Below are 19,235 nucleotides of genomic sequence, written 5' to 3' on the forward strand. Positions count from 1 at the left end.
CATCCCAGAGCTCGGGAGGCAGAGACAGGAAGATCTGAGCCTCACTCACCAGGTCACCTGGCCGAACTTACTTGGCAAGTTCCAGGAGAGTGAGAGACCCTGTCTCAGAAAACAAAAGAAAAACAAGGTGGATCATGCCTGAGGAATGACACCCAAGGTTGACTTCTGGCCTCCACATATACATGTGCGCGCGCGCGCACACACACACACACACACACACACACACACACACACACAGAGAAAGAGAGAGAGAGAGGGAGAGAGAGAGAGAGAGAGAGAGAGAGAGAGAGAGAGATTCCTCTCACTTGTTTTATAAACAGGAAAGCCCTGGTTCTCAGGATTCGCTCAGTCACTGTAAATGGATGTAACCAGGGCCCTGGCGTGCCTGCGCGTCATTCTGACCATCTACTCACATTGTTCAACATTCTGTGTCGAGCACTAGGTTAGGCTCTAGCTAGATTCCTTGATCTTAGGTCTGTAAAAGTGTGCAAGCATGTGTGTGCACTCGCGTGCGCGCGCTTGTGTGTGTGTGTACGCTCGTGCGCAGGCACATGGTTCCAATAAAGCCTCTCTGCTCATGTCAATAAAGTATCTCTGAAGACCACTTGTTCTGGGTTTGCTGTGCTTACGACGTGCGGCTGCTGCCCCCTCTGGTCTCCATCCAGCCCACACTCTGCCCTACTTCCGGGACCCAGGAAACTAACCTTAAAGAAAAAAAAAAGTAGTCAAAAAATCTAAAGCTCAACGTGCTAGAAGTGGGTTCAGTCCTTCCTTTTCTCCTCTACACAAACACAAAAGAACGCAAGAGAAGCGCTCTCTTGTCTAGCATCATATACTTCGTAACCAGGTGGGGAGACGCTAACAGCGGGAACGATCTGATGTCGGGAAGATTCAGGTGACTTTCACTTTAGGGAACATAAAGACAAAGCTGTCTTCCAGTATCTAGCTTTGTAAAAGGGCCAAGATCCCCTAAAGGGAAAAGCATAACAAGATTTAGTTCTCTACAGTTGTTGTTTATCTGGGGGAAGAGGTGGAGACAAGGGTTTCCCGATGTAACCCTGGTAGTCCTGGAACTCACTCTGTACGCCAGGCTAGCCTCGAACTCAAGAGATCTACCTGCCTCTCAAGTGCTGCGTTTAAAGACGTGGACCACCATGCCCAGCACCACTAGCTTAATGCTGATGAAGACTAAAAATCAGGCTGGAAAGATGGCTTAGTGGTTAAGGGTGCTTGTGACCCTTCTAGAAGACCCCAGTTTAGTTCCCAGGACCCATGTCACATGACTTCTAACCACCCGTAACTCCAGCTCCAGTAGATGCAATACCCCTTTTTCTGGCCAATGAAGTCATCTACACTCAAAAGTACATAGACATGCACATATACACATAATTTAAAGTCTGTTTAAAAGATTTCGAGATTAAACATATTGTAATATAACTCCAGCTACCACTTTCAGAAATATACACGTACGTCTTCATAAGACTTTATCCCAAAACACTGAGATGGGTGTGTGCTCATGTATGACAGATAAAGCCCTCCCTCCCTAAGGCTCTTGAAACGTCAAAGGAATAGGAAGACCTCAGGAGGATGAGGAAGAGTACTGTATGCTGTCTGGCCATTGATCACGATTACACAGAAGCGGTTTGGGACCCCGAACAAAGACTGGGCCTTTCATTCTACCATGGATGGGGTAGGAGCTGATGAGGCCCTACTCCTGTCTGTACTGGGGAGAGGTGTTTTCTTCAGTGATGTAGCTACTAAGAAGTTAATTAACTTCAGTAAGCAGTCCCTCTACCCATGGTCATACAAGTGACCTGATTAAATCCAGTGAGTTAAAAAAAAAAAAAAAGACAGGAGGGTGGGAGGCAGGAAAACCTGGAAGGGGGATTAAGAGAAGATAGTGGAGGTGGATCCAATGTGTTGTAAACCTGTATAAGCTTGTCAAAAATAAGAAGCAATGAACAAGAGTTAAATTTTAAAAAAGTTAAAATTCAAAACCCCAAATAAAAAACTTAGCCATTGCATTTAACCGTGCTGCCTCTCTTCCTGAGACAGAGGCCTGTGTAGGCCACACTTCAGTACACTCACGCCTTCAGGACTTGTTGTGAGCATATGTAAGGATACCAGGAATACTGGGGGGGGGGGGCAGAATACCGATGGACCAAACAAATAAGCACACACACGCACACATCATTTATTATTTGCTATTCAATACTTTTTTTTTCCTTTAATTCATACTGGACTTCCATGGCTCTAGCTACTTTACATTAAGATTTGGCTGGATAGCCTTGTATGTTTCTAGGTACTAGCAATAAGTTTTTGGACCTTGCGCACAGCGCCAGGCAAAGTACAGTTGTAGATCCAAATACAGACGGCCAAACAACTCAACTGCAACCAACCTGTGTTCTTTCCCACGTGTGGCCCAGTGCAGGTGTTGGGTGCTGCTCCCTCTGTCTTACCCGACTCCACCCCACGTCAGGATTATCCAGGGGGCCACTATGGCCTCTGATCCATCCCTCCCCACCTCAGAGTGTAGGTTGAGTGGGGTCGGGGAAAGCACCATGGGTTTGGGAAGATGGTCTGGTCCATGCAGTGAGTGGTCTGGCCCTAGAGTGCAAGGTAGGGAGATGTGGGGTGCCACACATTCTTGTTGGCAAAAGTGACTGTTTTACTGTGCAGTCTCTGCACACACTACAGAAGCCCGGGAGGGCCAACTCCCCAGACAGTCTGATGTCCTGCCTGGAGTTAGGGCCGCCATTTTGCTTCTGTGGTGTCTTATTGTATGGAGAGAAGCAAGGAGGACCAAAGGGCAGAGATGGCAATGTCCATTAAGCATTCACATGCTGGGAGAGATGTCTGGCATCAGCAAATCTTGGCAGGTAAGTGCTTCTCATCAGTAGCCAAGGCTCCAATCCGGGGCTCCCAGGCCTGCTGAGGGACCTCTCCAAGTCACAAGACCCCCCTTGAACTGTTGCAGAGCACATCAGAACAGGGAGCTGGCTGAGCCCATCACAATGGCTGGAGCAGGAGTGAGGTAACAAGGCTGGGCAGAGAGGTGAGGGAGGGAGCTCTCTACACCACGTGCAAATTCCTGCTTCGTATCAGGAATGTGGGGGATGGTGAAAGATTGGTCTTCCAGAAAACACTCCTCTGGGATCCAAATGCATCTTTTGGAAGAAGACTTGGAGATGGAAGGGAGTGGGGGCAGCCTGCTGGAGGATGGAGAGGTAAGGGGGCAGGGTAGACGAGGGTCAAGGATGGCAAAGGAAAAGTGGGAATGATTGCCCCATAGCTTAGAGATGGGGAGGGTTTGGGGGGAGGGAGAGAGTCCTGGAGTGGGTAGGCAGAGTTCAGGTGTGTAGGAAGGGCCACCACAGCCCTGCCACCTGGGGGTGGGGGGAAGAGAGACGATTGCTATTTCTCCTTGGCCCTAACGACAAGGGCTAGCTTTGGCTACCCTGCAGAGCTATGGAAGTGGGATGGTATGGCACAGAAAGGACCCTTCTGGGAGCACAAATAGTCCAGAAAGAGTCTTTCCCCTTGCCAGTCATTTCCCCAACACCTCGTCTTACAGATGCTGTCTACAAGAATAACGGGCCAGTCCCAGCATAGGTGATGGGCTATGGCCAGGTAGAGAATCCACCTGTGGCCAATTCCTCTCAAGGTTCCCTGGTGCTCCTCACTCCTTGATGCCAGTGTTCTCACACGAGCCAAGGATGTTAGCAACGGTTTCATCATTTATTCAAACCTCGACAGGGGGGTTTGGCTGAGAAGAACAGAAGTTCTAGAACTGGGAATGGCTTCGTCCCATTGTCTCTTCCATCAGTGAGGAGTATGGACAGTAGAAAGGATTCACAGTGCCTGGAGATGGAAGATGGGCTCGGTCCAAAAGGATACCTGTCTTGCTGTTATCTTCTAAGCATAAACCAATTCCTAGTGTAAAACTAGGCCAAATAAGGAAGGAACGGCCCTTGTGCTCCTGCTGAGCAAGATTATCCCTGCCACTGGAAGCCCCTAGACCTCGTAGCCAAGAACAAAGTTCATCTGCCCTGGCAAGGACATCACTGGCCTAATGTCCCAATCAAGTCAAACCTAGATCCCACATTAAAGGTCACTTATTTCAGCCCTCTCTGGTTACAACTGGCTCGTGAAGCTCAGTTGTCAGGGACTTATCCAAAGCCACATGACCTTTCAGTAATGTGGTCGGGGACTCAAGCCCAGATCTCTCATAGTCCAGTAAAAAGGACTCAAATATCTTGCCACACAAATCCTTACAGAAAGATCAAACTGAACATACATCTACAATAAACGAACAAAACCTGCCAGCCAGAAGAAGTTACCAGAGGCCAGCTAGCTTCCACGTCGTCCTGCAGACAGCTAGCTGCTCGCCAGGCCATTGTCCAGGGCACTTTACTTTGGCTGTAGGGGTGAATTCCCACTTCTTTCACAAAGTATGCACGGAGGGGAGGAAAGATTTGGTTTGAGAATAAACTGATATGTTGGTTTCCTCCAGGTTTAAAAACCCAAGCTAACGCTAAGACAGAAGGAACTCACAAGAAAGCCATCATTCTTGGGGGCTATGCTTTATGTGCACGTATCATCTGGGTTCACCAGAAAACAGGAAGCTTTCTCTGACAACTTAGGTGCTCTCCTCCCCTAGACGATACTGCAGGCCAAAGAACAGCAAGTCTCAATGGTTAGGGCCGCTTCTGTTACTTGACTTTGTCCCCCCCCTCCCACCCCATCCACAATGAACACTTTTGAAATCGTTTTTTAAAAGATCCATGGCTACCTTAACAATTGAACTTAAGTAAATAACTACATATGCAATAAATCTGAGAATTTCCAATTTTGCTTTCAAAAACTGTCTGGGAACGCTTCTGGCTTCTGGCTATTCCAAGAAGAAACTACCTAGCACCTCAGACCACCCTCCCTTCTTTGACACCAGGCTCATGGGTTTTGACTGTCACTAGCATCTCTCAAAACAGACCAAGTGGTCTTTTGGACCTTGTCCACTCCAGAGGAACAGATGAAGCCATTCCTCACCCCTGCTTTCCCAGAAGAGTCCTAGGAGTACCAACTACCGACGGGAGCCTTCTCCCTCTATCAGAAGATGATCCAGAGATACAGCCTATTTTTTTTTTTTTGATTTTTGCTCTTCAAGAAATACCAACACCTATTTCTCCAGGGCACTGTAACATCAATGACTTTCACTGCCCAAAATGGAATGCTCAGACAATTCTAAGAGGAGAAAGTAACTTTTCTCTAGGGTAGCTAATCAGCGCCATCTTCCTTCCTTTGTACTGATGATCTGGGAAATCCAGGTTTCCTTCTTGAGAAGCCTGGGAGAAGCAGCGAGCTTAAAGACACTTTCCTGACAACCCGTCAGCAATCTTTACTAGCATGGATCTCCAAGAGCTCTGCCAGGGGCTGGCAGGATGCCTTGAGCCGTCAGATGGAAGAGCAGTATATACCTGTAAGGGAGGGTTATGAATCTGCCCAGAAGGACCTCTTGAGATCAGATAAAACCTGAATCCTGATGGGCTAACCTTAAGAAGGCCCTGGATGGTTCAAGTTCCCAATGTAGCATCTGCTTTTTATTTCTGGGTGGCTGGCTTTCTATCTCACCAGGGCCAAAAACTATAAAGAGGTTTGTACACATACCTTCAGAAATCCACTATCAAACCTGAGAAACTTAGAACTGAGGTGGCCTCTGTGGGGGGCCAGGTTCCATTTGGCCTTTTCCTAACCAAATGCATACATCTATGCCAAATACTCCCTCTAGTGACATACAGTGGCACAGAGCTGCCTCTATTGCTAATGCTGGTTCCTTACCAAGAGTTAAGGATGCTGTCAGCCCTCTAAGTGACGTGGCTACTATGCTCACTACTCACACAGGATCTTGGGCAAGCTCCCAATCCATGTTTCTAGATCGTTCTCTGTTTCCCAAAGCCCAGAGGGACTAGGATACCCTGACTTATCCTGGACATCAAACTCACAGATCAAAGAGAAAGAATTAGAGCCACAGACCCTGACTCGCTTCCACTAAGAGAGGTCGTTGTTTTGTTTTTGAAACAAGGTCAAAAAGGCTCCACCCTGGCTAAGAAACAATGTGCTCTTAGGGCACACAGAAACAATAGGATTTTAGGCACTAAAAAGTGACCCTTCTCCCAGATCCAGCCTGGGAGAAGACCAGAGAGAAAGGGAGTGGGAGAGACGTGGGAAATTCCCAGCCCTTTGTGGGGTCCACAACCTACTCAGGTCAGAAGAAGGTGTGGGAGGTGGCTGAGGAAGATTTTCCTTCAGATGCCAGAGCTCAGGAGCCTGCAGCCCCAACAGCCCAGGCCCACGAATGCGGCCTCTGTCACAAGTCCTCGCCACCTGGCTTTCAGTGTGATCCTAGTCGGTGGCCTCCTGCGGGACTTTGAAGGGGGCTCCTGCCCCGCTCCATTCTTCCTGTTCCCAAGGGAAGGCCTGGGGAAGCACTGGGTGGGGTGGGGGTAGGGGGTGGGGAGAACGGGTTCTCTTTTATTCTAGAGACAAATTAAAAGGGGGGTTAGGAAATGAAGCACCGTAAGCAATGTCCTCTTGAAGTGACACTGAAGACAACAAAGGTCTTCACAGGCATAGACTTTGGCTTGGGCCACATTTTCCTTCTAAGGGCCGAGAATGGCCAGCGAGGGAAGGAATGAGGGAACAAAACAATGCGGAGAGGAGGATCAGGGGAGGTTGGTGCTGAGAGGTGGTCCCTGCCCTCCTCGGTACCTCCACAGTGGAGGGAAAACGCTGCTCTGGCCGGCACAGGGGGCGGGAGTTCCCGCTCCTTCTCCCTGGTACATAGGCATTATTTCTTTTTAAAATCTGTATATAATATATATTTATATTCTGTATATATATATATTTATATATATTTATAGGGTCTATGTACATGTATTGCACAGGCCTCTTGTAGACACCCCTGGTCCTGCCTTGTCAGTGGTAGCGGTTCCTCTTCTCGTCGCTCTCAGCTGTGTAGTCTCGGGACCTGATACCATTCTGAAGGTTGATGAGTGAGTCCTTCATCTGTAAGACAGGGCTCTCAGTGAGTCTCCACAAAGCTGCGGCTGCCACGCCCATCTGTAGCCCATCCCTGACCGTGTCACAGAGCCCACAGAGGGTAAGTCTATAAAGCACGGGAGGTTCTCGGGACCCTCAGCCTCAGATAGAAAGGGGTCAGCAGGTCCAGCACTGGAAACCCCTCGGGCTTGGTTATTTGTGACTTTCATATCAGCAAATTACAAGCATTCAGTTGCTCTATGAAGGAAACCACCTTGAACTATGACTCACTTGGCCTTTAGCCTGAATATATTTTCTGCCTCTCTTTCTCCTAGCCTGGGATGCTTTCCAATTTTCCTCACTCCAATTTCACCCGGTTGGAAAGTCCAGAAACAACACCAACTTTCTAAAGTCATAATCGCCCTTTCCTCCCGGCCTCTCAGATTCTCGGAGGCTCTTTGCTGAGTTATCATGAGCATTTTAACTTCATATTTCTTGGGACTAAGCCCATTCTGTCCTTCCCAGACATACGACACTGGTGTTAGGCAGAGAGAAAGCAGGTTCTTCATCAGCCCCATAACAGGAAATTAATACTTTGGGGGGTCACGAGATGAGGTCCAAAAGGGTTAGCTCCAATCGGAGGATCTTCAAGTGGTTCAGGACACAGCAGCTTTAGTAAGCTACTGTGTTACAATGACATCTTCACATAGCAGCTTTCGTAAGCTATTGTGTTATGATGACATCATCACAGAGCAGCTCGAGTAAGCTACTGTTATAATGACATCATCAACATAGTAGCTTTAGTAAGATACTGTGTTACAATGACATCTTCACATAGCAGCTTTCGTAAGCTATTCTGTTGTGATGACATCATCACAGAGCCGCTCCAGTAAGCTACTCTGTTATATCAGGGTGACATCTCCATCCTTCTGCACCAAGAACTCTTGGTCTCTCTGCCTCATCTACGGCTTTGATTTCTCTGGCCCTTGTAACTCTGCTCATCAGGTAGGAAGAAGCCCATTTCTGTGTATAGAGAGTGTGCGTGTGTAGGTCAGAAGACAACCTACAGAAGCCTCTCCTTCCACCTGGAGATAAACCTCAGGTCGCCAGGTTTGGTGGAAAGCACCTTTAATAGCTGGATGGCCTCACAGCCTCACCAGAACCTCAGGGAAATTGTGACATGTACATCCTCTGGGAGGACAAATCACTATATAGGATTTTTTTTCTGTAAAAGAGTCTGTCCTACATCCCTCTGGCTATTATTGTGTCTCTTAGTTATTGTTTTGGGGAATTCCTAAGTTTCTAATGCTTCACTGAGGAATGGCTTTAAAAGCAAATCAGAGGATAGGCCAGAATAATCATAAAAAGGAGGAGGCTGTTGGAAGGTGGTGGCATTTCTCAGTACTGAAGGAAAGCTCAGTTTCCCAAAGAGGATGGACTGTGGGCATCTTACCTGGTCAAGGAGCATGACTGAGGATTTGATGATTTCCCTCCACTTCTGGAGCTCGGTGTCGTGGTACTTCTGTTGGGATTCTAATAGCTGGGCCCATTCTGTCTGAGATTGGGGTAACCTGAGGGGTAGAAGAAGGGACCCAGCAGCTGGAGTTATGCTCAGTGGACTGGTCAGTGCTCTGACACCCCAAAGGACACAGAGTCATATCAGAGTGCTTTCACTTCTCCTCAAAATCCCAGGGTCCCAACTGCCCAGAAACTCTAAGGACAGATTTGTGGAGATGAACCACAGGCTCATCTCAGAGGGGTATCTTTGAGCACAGCCCATGGAGCAGTCTCAGACAGCTGTGTGACGATAAGGCGGAAACAAAGAGGTCACACCCATATTACCTTTCCTGGAGCCTGAGACCCTGCCAGGCAGTGAGGGTCTGCGTGGTGTATTCCAGCATCCACAGCTTGTAAAAGAGCATCATGTTAAGGATGACGAGCAGCACCAGACTGGGAGAGAGGCAGGGAAAAGCAAGGCCAGTGAGAGGGAATCTGGGCCAGGGATCTCCCCACCCACCTACCCACGAGGCCATGGGACTACCGGCTGGGCCAACCCAAGCATTACAGAGATGGATGAGGAAGCTGAAGGGGTGTGTAGCAATGGTTGGAGAGAGAAAAGCAACCTAGTCTACGGGGGTCAGTGACAGAACACGAGAGCCATGGAGAGGGATATAAGCAAACGTATTGAAGGCTCTGGAAGGGAATCCATAGGCATCCATAGATTCTGGGTGCCTGGGGGAAGATGGAAGAGGGGAAAGGGGAAAGCACTGAGGTAAAGGGAGGAATCGTAGAGCGGATACCTGAAACAGATCCTAATGGGAGCAAGGAAGAAAAATGGGGAGGAGGCAGAGGTTAGAAACAGGAGTGTGAGGAAGGAGGGGGGATGCACTTCAATGAAGACAGAGAGTGAGTGAGCATCTATGGGAAACGCACACACACAGACACACACACTTACACATACACAAAAAGCAATGGCACAATAGACGAAGAGGCCAGGCAAGGAAGGATGGAGGGAAACTCGCTGCGGACGCTTAACTTTCTATGGGTACTCAATCAAGAGACTGCCTCATCAACCCAAGCTCATGCGACACCTGAAGGGCCAGACTGAAGGAGGAACTGACACACCTCGCAGGTACTGGAACTTTCCTGAAGCTACAGTGTCTTCTCCCTGGACTTGGCACTGTCAGTGGGGATCAGAAGCAGGGGGAGCCGGGATGACAGGGGTGGGAGGTTGAAGGGTACCAGGGAAGCGGAGAGTCAAAGAAACTGGGGAAGATTCTCTTCTCTCCATCTCAGTGGCTGCCTAGGCCGTTCTGTGACAGAAGCTCATGGGATAGAAGGAAAGGCAGAGATGTAGAGAAGACCCAGAGACAGGAAGAGCTGGGGATAAAAGTCTTAGAACATCACTTAAAATATATATATATTTTAACTTCCTGAAGTCTCCCATATGTCCTGAAACTGTTTCCTCATGAGGGACATCGGGCTCAACATACTTGGGGTTGTTCTATAAATGGAAAGGAACAGAACCTTTAGCAGTAGGCCCATGTCAAGAGCTGGGTTCTCAATGTGAAAGGACTTAGGAGGAACAGGTACACAGAGGAAGAGAGAAGGTGGCCAAACTTGGAAGTCAATTCATAGGTGGAAAGGGGGTACCAGCAAAGGAAAGAAATTATACATGATTTAGACTGTGTGTCTTAGACCATTCAAAGTCAGTGTCTGAGAGTAATGTCTGAGGTCTTATTTCTCCAGCACTATGGATGCAAGTGTCCCTTCGTCTGTCAGCTGCAAGCCCCCAGGGCTACCCTACAGTGTTCATGCAAACATTCACTGCTACTGCCTAATGGTAGACAGCATACACCAAGTCATCTGAATGCCCACCCCCTCAACACGTGCTGCATACCATACCACCTTACATCTAGGTTTGTGTTCATGATCCTGAATGTTTTAAGTAAAGGTCATGTGCTGTCTGAGGGAAGACTCCCTGGTGTGCCGAACAGAGATAAAGAGGTGGGAGGCTGAGTCACCACACCCTAGGGCGGATGCTGGCAAGAGCCTGCCAGACACGTGTTGAGCTGTGCTGTGTCAGTGTGCTCTAAATGCAGGCTATCGCAAGCCCAGCCAGGGCTGCACTGTGTTGAGTCAGGAGGCCTGACTATTCGAAACTATTCGAAGCCACAGAGTTAGCTGATACCTCTGGGATTTGCCCATTTGAGTGGGCCTTCTCTATTTAGGTAAAATTGAGATGCAGAGCGCATGTAAAATATAGAACAAACCAAGGTTATCGTCTCTTATTTACCAGTGTCCAGTACCTGGTACTGATATGGTTTTATCAGACACGAATCCCATTACACTGGTGTTTGATGGATGAGATACTGTAGTTGTCTCTGTCTTCACTGTTATAATAATATCATGGCTTCTGATGCTATCCTATGTTTTTATGCTATGCCCTCAGGAGTAGCAAGAACTCTTCGTTTGTCTTCCATGTGGTTTTCCCCTATAAGGAGTCAACGGGGTAGTCTCCTGGCTACACTTCTGCCACACTAGGCATGGATGGTCTCATTTATACCCATGGCTTTACTCTGTCTTCTAAGGGTCAGGCCCATATTGGCAAAGGCCTGTCCCCCTCAGCTAGATAACCTGTTGCAACTCAGGCACTTTTGGATTTTGCCGTGTCTTCTCCGACAACTTTCAACTAAAGTCCAAATGTCTCTTGACGCAAGCACCAGTAGTCCCTCTCTGTAGGCAGGTGGACTTCCTGTGAGACGGAACTAAAGGGTAACTGAGCTTTCCACCTGTGATCGCTCCTCCGAGTTCCGTCTTCTCAGTCAGGTGGGCCCCCTGACGCAGATCACGCTAAGCACCCACTCTGCTTCCAGTGTTTCCCTGTCCATTCTCCTCTCTGCCGCAAGGCTGGTCCAAGGATGCTTCAGGGAGAGGTACAGAAGGGCAGAGAGAGCAAAACTGACCTAGAGGTGGTCTGGTGCCCAGTGTCCAGAAGGGAAAGCACACACGTAGGACTTGGCTGTGCTGCTCATGCACTGGTATCATCAACACTCTCCCAGATCATCCCCAGCCATGGGAGTAGGGACGGCAGGCTGTACGCTGAAGGCAAGGAGAAAAGCTGTCCTTAGCAGCTCTCAATGCCTCTTGTGCAATGGTCTGGCATGTCCTGGGCACTGATGACAAGGCCTCGCACACCAGACAGCTGCGTTCTCCTTTCTTGTGTCTTGTTTTCTCTTGGCTTCTCATCTTCCTAGCTCAGCTTGGTGTGGGAGCTATCGAACCTATGGTTTTATAATGCCGTGCTAATTATAAGTCATCTAGATTGAAAAAAGCATCTGCTCTCTCTGGACTGGAAGCATTGATTTTGTCTGGCTACCCTGTCAGTGAGGACTCTGCGTATGGCTCTCATGCTGGGCACAGGGCAGACACTCAAGAGGACCTCTTACAAATTAATGGACTCTTAAGACGTGCTGAAGCATCTCAACGTCAGTCAGCCTTTATCTTGAGGAGGGATTCTGAGTATCCTGCCTCTCTAACCCACTTGACACTGAGCTCCTAAAAGGCCTAGATACCGTGTACACCATTTTCCCCATAGAAGGCTAACACATAGGAAGTGTTGTGTAAGACGCAGAGAAACAGAAAGGATACCGATGGATTAGGATCCAGCAAAGACTAGAAGACAAAGGTATGCAGAGGCGGGAAGGGTAAAAGTAAGGGGAGGCTAATGCTTGGGAGATGAAGATGATTCTCCTGCACCAGGCAGGGGAAGGAGGGTGTTGGAGCCAGGGAGGGAGAAGAACCTGGAGTCTCTTACACACAGCTGATAACCAGGAGCAGCTTGGACACACTCTGTAGGTGAAAACCATCAGGAGTGTCCTCCGGGATATGCCGTGTCTGCGTGGAACCTGTGGGAGAGAATACATGTTATTTATTCTCTCCAAGTCCACAAGTCACCACACTGCAGACAGGACACCAGTCAAGCAAGACCACCAGGGAACTATGCGTCAGGCCAGCGGTGACCGTGTGATCCCATCGCCAGCTCTGCAACTTGAGGAGGTAAAGTCTGCAAGGTTGGGGCTTCCGTCAGATAGTTACTGAACAAACAAGAAAACATCGCTATGGACCTAGGCTATAGAGATATGACTGGCTGAAGACAGGCCAGGGGCAGCAGCTCCCAGTCCCGGCTTTATAATCAGCTACATGACGTCAAGGCAAGGCACGTAACTTCTCGGTCCATCTACTGAAGTGCGACGAGAATCACAAATGTTACATCTAAAATGCTAACGTTGGAGTGCTCCAGTTGAGGCTGCAGAGGGGAACTGCACGGGCAATAGTCGTCTTCTCCAGTTCCCCCACAGTTCTGATGAACTCACACGCACGTGCAAAGCACGGCTTGTAAAACACTTGGCACCACCAGACTCTAGGTTCCTTAGGGAGCCCCAGGTTTCCACAACCGAGAACATACATGAGAATTCAAAGGGTGGAGTGAGAAGAGGAAAACGTACAAGAGGAGTCCGAAGCCTGGACAGGCAGGCGCTTGGTGGGTCTGTGAGGGACAAGTGACACATTCTACTCAGGGTGTAAATCAAGTGCGCATCCACGTGCCAGGACAGAGGCACGCAGCTTCATCCCACGGTCCCAATTTACACAACCGTTCCCACCTGCAACATACCTGCCACGTGCTTGATCCTGTGGCCCACATCTTCATCCGTGGGCGTGGTGACAGGACTCATCACCTCTTCCAGGTGAGGTACCCGCAGGTGGGCATGGGGACGCTTCCTCCTCCTCACTGCTGAAGACTTATTGGCCTTCTCCTTGGGTGACTGTCTGTGTATTTCGGCCAAGTAGGTACTCTCTGTTTTCGTTAGCTCAGTCTCTGTCAGACACAAAGGGGCCACGTCAGAGGTCGACGGCTTTAACCCAACATGCTGTCTACTAGATTAGGCTTTCCGCTAGTACCATATTCCTACTGCATACTCTGGGAGGCTGGCCCAGTGGGAAGACGACCCTTGGAAAGGCCTATGCCAAGTATTTTGGGAGCCAAGTCTTGCTTAGGACCACGTTCCCAACCTCTGCACCTCCATGTGTATAATTTACGGCATACCACACACTTGCTAAAACACATGCCCTCAGATCTTTCTGACGCATCACGACATCTCAGGTGAAATCACAGCCCCTCACATTAGTGATCTCAAAGCTACAGACAGGTCGTCTCTTGAAAGACACAACCACAGACATAGCAAACTTGATGCTCATTTCAGGGGAAGAATTAGGAACCCGATGGAACTAATTCATGGTCTCAGATACCCCCTTATGCTCCATGCTTTCCATTCCCCCCAAATGGTGGCCAAGAGATGCACAGGCCAGCAGGGAAAAGTTTCCATTTAGATGACTGTGGCACCCACCTAAATGGCGGAAGTAGTCCTCCAGTCCACTCCAGAAGTTCTTCTCGATGAAAGTTTTCACAAACCCCCAGGGCTGTTTTCGATAGCGGAGCTCCGTGGAGACCCTGAGGAGCAGGGCGTTAAAGACATGATCAGTCACTCATACGGAGAAAACAGGTTTGGAAGCGTAGAAGACCAGAGTATGTTGCTTTGCTACTACTGCCTGGAACGTATGGGAGAGCGGGGCAGGTACAGTATATGCTCTACAGCCTACCAGCCAATCAAGAGAGAGTTTAGAAACTAAGGTCAAACCCTTTTAAGTCCAAGTAGGGACTCTAGGGCCTCATCACTTGCCACTTCAAGTGTCTTCTCGCCTGCCTTGTCTCCATGCTACACACAAGACCTCTCATCAACACTTCTCTGAGTATTGCACTCTACCCTTCCTCATGGAAGCCCTCTTCTCCGCCTCTTCCTAGGGTGTATGAGCATCTGTCAGTAACCTGCCCCAGCCCTCCCCCCATGGCCATGCTTGGAACCTCCCTACACTTCCCACCCGGCATCTGTTTTCCGAATAGAGGATGGACGAGCACCTCCTGCAAAGGTTTAACTGCCATCAACCATGATGGTTTTCAAATGGGTATGTGTGCTGATTTGATATCCTCCTCCTATGTACTCCTTCTAATGTGGTCCATATTTCTCCCTTCCTCTGAGTAGGCACCATCATCATCAGAGCTAACTATTCATTTGACTGTGGTAATGAGTAGGCCAAGTACAGAAAGCTGGTTGGATCAGGTCAAGATTCCTGCTTTCTAGGAGCTCACTGACAAACCATGGAAACAATAGGAAATCCCAACACATACGGCATGGAAGACAGTGAACAGGGTCCTATTGCTAAAGGCTAAGCTTCAGTACGCATGGGGGCCATGACTCTTGATCAAGTTACTCTTCTGATAAATGAGGGTAACTCCATCTTTGGGGGGCTTATTCTAAAAAGCCCAACTGATGTAGTTTAAAGTTCCTACATAGTTCCACAGAAAGCGTAGAAGACTAACAGTAGGACTTAGTAAAGATCTTCCAAAGAAGACGCGGAGTATTCCAAGGGACACAAGGTGGGGCAGGACGGGAAGGCAAGAAGTCTAAGAAGGCACCAGAGAGGACATACAAAAGAGAGAACTCCAGTTCTCCTTCTTGCCAAGGAGCAAACGGGCACTGTGTCATTTGAATGCCTCTTCCCACCTGCGCCCGCACAAGCCTTCACACAGCACACCTGAGTCTGCTCTTGTTCCGGGCCACTCTGGTGAGTGTGTAGCGATTGATGGTGTAGAAGTAGTCATGGTATGGCACATCGTGGGTGAGGACTTCGGCATCAATCACGTAGCACTCGCTCTCCTGACTCGCTTTGTACATGGTCTGTGGGTAGGAAAGCACCACAGATCAAAACCGACAAGAAGCCAAGTAGGATCACCGACTTTCCCAATGTCCCCGCCCCAGACTCCCAGATGGTCAATGCGATGTCACTGGAGTTGGCAGCATCTGAGCTAGTTGGGTGCTGCTGCCTTAAGATAAAACCAAGCCTAGATCCAGAGGTGTCTTCCCAAGTCCCACTTTTCATCCTTCATGATGCGACAGGATTTTCAAGCACACTCTCATTTGATTCTTTCTTCTCTCCACTCACCTGTGTCTCCCTGACAGTGGCCGTTTTGGGAGCCAGAGGATTAGTGAGGGTGATAGTGTAAAGAATCACTCGACTCTGGTTTCCATTCTCCTCCTTTTTCCATGGATGGAAGATGATATCTGAGGGGTGACACAAGGTCTAGAGTGAGAAGGGAGGGAGAGCAGAAAACACTGCTTGTCTGAATCTACCCTCTGATGAACTCCTTCCTCACTCCGTGCTAACTCCTGACTGCTACCCCCCTCCCTTTGAAGCCAACGAGAGTTTGAAAGCTGGGGGAAGCGGTGACAAGGAGGTGGGGTTGGAGCAGAAAGAGGCCCATTGTGGCATTGCCGAAATTCTACACAGAGCTCCAGAATACTGATTGTTCCGAGGCTGGGGCAGGAGGTCTTGGGGCCACCTGCGGGGGTGCAGGCAACATTGAAGTTACTGTGGTAAGGCCATTGGATCCCTAGGGAGTGTGACCCACCCCATGGCCTCAAGGTGCCTCTCTTTCAGAGGGTGCCCTGTTGCCTAGAGCTTTTGCCCCAAGGGGATGACTGGCATCTTCTGCCATGTTATTTCCTTGCTGTGGGAAAAACTGGAGTGAGACAAAGGATGCAGGAGCTGCCAGGGTGCTAGATATGAATCTTCACTCAGCCCTTCTAGGCTACGTTATACAGGCAGATAAATATAGCCTGGAGTTCAGATGCCTAACACGTTAGTGCCAGGAACCCCAAGACCCACACAAGGCACAGCTAAGGATTGAATGAGCCAACGCAGCACACTCATACAGAAGGTTCCTCCAAAGGAGAACAGCTGCCCTGTAGAAGACACTGAGCCCTGTTGGGACAGAGAGCTGACAGGGCCTGCTCACTGAGAAATCTTGGGAGTCTGTTGGACGGAGGGCATATAAAAACCTTCACTACTAGACACAGAGAGGGATAGAGTAACTTAGACCATCTTTGGCATCATCTAAGGGCAGAAAGAGGAGCCTGTGACACTAGGGTATAGGGACAGAGGTAGGAAAAAAGAAGGGGGAGGAGGAAGAGGAACAGTGGAGAAAAGGACAGTCAGGGAAGGACGAGCCCGCAGATCAGACCAGAGAAGCGCCGCTGCTCCATGAAGTCCCGCAGGAAGGGTGAGGTGGTGAATAGCAGGTCATAGAGTTTGTCCACGCTGAAGTTGAAGACCTCGTTCACATACTGTCTTCCACTCAGGTCCTCATAGAAGGCCTGGACCTCTCCTGTACAGAAAAGAGGATGAAGCAGACAGTGACAGAGGAGGACTGGAGGCTGAGGTGACATCCTGAAGCACCGATATCTCTGAGTCTGATGTGGCTGCTATCATCAACGGAAGGGTGACTGGGCTCATGGCTCACTGTGAATGCCTTTGCCTGCATCACTTCTCTTCTCTGAGACCTTAGCTGCTTGGTTTGGGGGACACTGAGATCCAGAAATTTGATTCTGACTCAAGACAGGAACTTGCGTTCATGTTGCAAAATGGAGAGGTGAAGGCAATTCTCTACACCAGTGTTCTGAGACTTACCTTCATCGTGGGTATCTGAAGAATCACTGAGCTCGGTAGGGATATCCTCATTGTCATTGAAGTCCAGTGAAGGTGAGGTCACGGGTGCAATAATATCAATCTTCTCCCCTATGATGTTGTCAATGGCAAGCTCCTTCTCTAGGGACCCGTCACCCTCCATCACCTCTTCCTCCAACGGCAAGCCATCAAACTGCAGTGGAAATCAAGAATAACCCACCAGGGTTCCGCTCTGTGGATCAACTCCAACAGGACACCAGCAACACAGCCTTAAAAGTCATCCCACTCCCAGCTATGCTGCTCAGGAGCTGGGCTAATGTTGGGTGCAGGGACTGTGCTGAGATGCACAGTAGAGGGTTACACAGAACCAACACTCATGCCATTCAAATGGCATGGTCTACAGGTGGCACTCCCATTCTAGGGCCTTTCTGGAGTTCCACTCCCACCACACTGCTACAAAGCCAGCCTGCCTGTTAACAATACCCTTTCCCTATGCAGCTCAGAGGGCTTCGGGGCATGTCTGGGGCTTCATTCTCCCATTGGCACCAGAAGGGAATCGATTCTAGTTTAACACTAATCTGAGCTGTGAAAAAATGAAGGCAAGCCATCAATGTCTTCATTCTAAGGCTGGTTAGCCTGGCCAAATGATAAAATAAAATGTTCCCTCTTCTGAGAGTCCTTTCCCAAGGCACCCAGCCTCTTCTTGCGGACATGTGCCCTGATCCTCTTTCTTCAGGAAAGTTCTGACTTCTTGTAACAGTGTTTCTGAAGAGAAAGGTTCTCGTGCACACTTTCATAGCCTCCGTAAATTCTACCATAGTGGGAAAATAAATTGCAAAGGAACTCAACAACTATTCATGACATAGATGAACAGGCAATTAACTGTCCTATAGTTCCATATTCATGTGTGATTTTGACTTTGGATCAAAGCAGGGGGTACATAGGAAACCAGGAAAGGTATTCAAAAGGAGAGGATGGCTTGGAGTATTCTACCAAGAGCTACAAACACTCTTAGAAGACTAAGAATACTTTTCATCTCATTTATCAAACCAAATCATCTAACCCAGGTGCTGAGAATCTAGCTCTGGACCTTTGGGATATACCATAACAGTAAGAGCTTATGAATTCCACGATGCTACCTTTGTCGTGGTGACCACAGTGCAACCACTTCCCACTGCCCTTCTTCCAAGTGGGGCTCTTGTGGGATTCATTAAGATGGGAAACACTGAACACGCTAATCAGGGACGGGGACTTGCCCAGAGTTTACCACCCATACCGAGACAGGGGCTTCGCTGCTTCCCGTAGACGTCAGTGTGCTGTTGGTGACAGACTTCTTGGGCAGCTGTGGGCTGGCGTCTGGCTTGGTCTCTATGCTGCTTTTGGATGAGCTGTCGTTCACTTCATTCTCTTCTATGGGAATCTCCTCACAGTAGCTGGAGAAGACACCCTTGTGAGCTCAGGTTAGTCTCTGTGGTGGAGGCCACCAGCTCATCTTAAAATGCAGGCCTGTCTGTCTATCTGAAACTATGGGCTTTTCTGCTTCTTTATGATTTTTGTACCAACCAACCACCTGCTCTGAGCCTCCTCCTCCTAAAGCTTCATTCCTATCTTATTCTATCTCTCCCTATCCTGAAACTTCTATCTGAAAATTGATTTTTTTTTTCTAGAACCTTCCTTAGATGTGTATCTACCTACACAGAACAATATCTCATCTTACTCTCTTCTGTTGGATCCCAGCCCCTCCCAATCATCTGAATCTAGCTTCTGGGCTCTGAGCAAATAGTTCCTGTCTCAAACATCAACTAAGACTGGACTCTGAGTACAGTGCCCCCTCACCAGTGCTATCTAGATTAAAGATCGTAACTAGCAAACTTCCCTTCATTGTACATCCTGAATGACGGTAGGTGTTGCTCTAGAGACACTTCAGGCCACGGTTGCAATCATTCGTCACCCATACAGCAGTTGCTGGCATTAACACCTGACTTGTACATTTAGTAGCATCTGCATATATTACAGCTCTGGGCAAATCATTATGTCCAATTTAGACATCAGCAAATAGAGTTTGACAGAGCTTAATACGACACCAGTGTTAATGCTGTACCAAGCCAAGGTCTAAG

At 48.7% G+C, this 19,235-nt stretch overlaps 1 protein-coding gene across 6 annotated transcripts in view; it reads right to left on the reverse strand.

Moving 5' to 3' along the window:
- Window positions 1-6,497: 6,497 nt before the first annotated feature.
- Window positions 6,498-19,235, reverse strand: part of LOC114611097 (protein Aster-B) — a 190,864-nt gene continuing 178,126 nt past the window's right edge. For all 6 annotated transcript variants that reach the window (XM_028755750.1, XM_028755746.1, XM_028755747.1 and 3 more), the window contains 11 exons: window positions 18,395-18,551; window positions 17,122-17,311; window positions 16,676-16,819; window positions 15,598-15,716; window positions 15,190-15,332; window positions 13,944-14,047; window positions 13,211-13,414; window positions 12,353-12,443; window positions 8,878-8,985; window positions 8,489-8,606; window positions 6,498-7,062 (listed from right to left, as the gene is read on the reverse strand). In XM_028755750.1, coding sequence (XP_028611583.1) covers window positions 6,973-7,062; window positions 8,489-8,606; window positions 8,878-8,985; window positions 12,353-12,443; window positions 13,211-13,414; window positions 13,944-14,047; window positions 15,190-15,332; window positions 15,598-15,716; window positions 16,676-16,819; window positions 17,122-17,311; window positions 18,395-18,551 — 1,468 coding nt within the window. In that variant the 3' untranslated portion in view covers window positions 6,498-6,972. The remainder of the gene's footprint in view (window positions 7,063-8,488; window positions 8,607-8,877; window positions 8,986-12,352; window positions 12,444-13,210; window positions 13,415-13,943; window positions 14,048-15,189; window positions 15,333-15,597; window positions 15,717-16,675; window positions 16,820-17,121; window positions 17,312-18,394; window positions 18,552-19,235) is intronic.

The sequence above is a fragment of the Grammomys surdaster genome, unplaced genomic scaffold (assembly GCF_004785775.1).
Source record: "Grammomys surdaster isolate TR1022 unplaced genomic scaffold, NIH_TR_1.0 126086, whole genome shotgun sequence".
Taxonomy (NCBI): Eukaryota; Metazoa; Chordata; class Mammalia; order Rodentia; family Muridae; genus Grammomys; species Grammomys surdaster.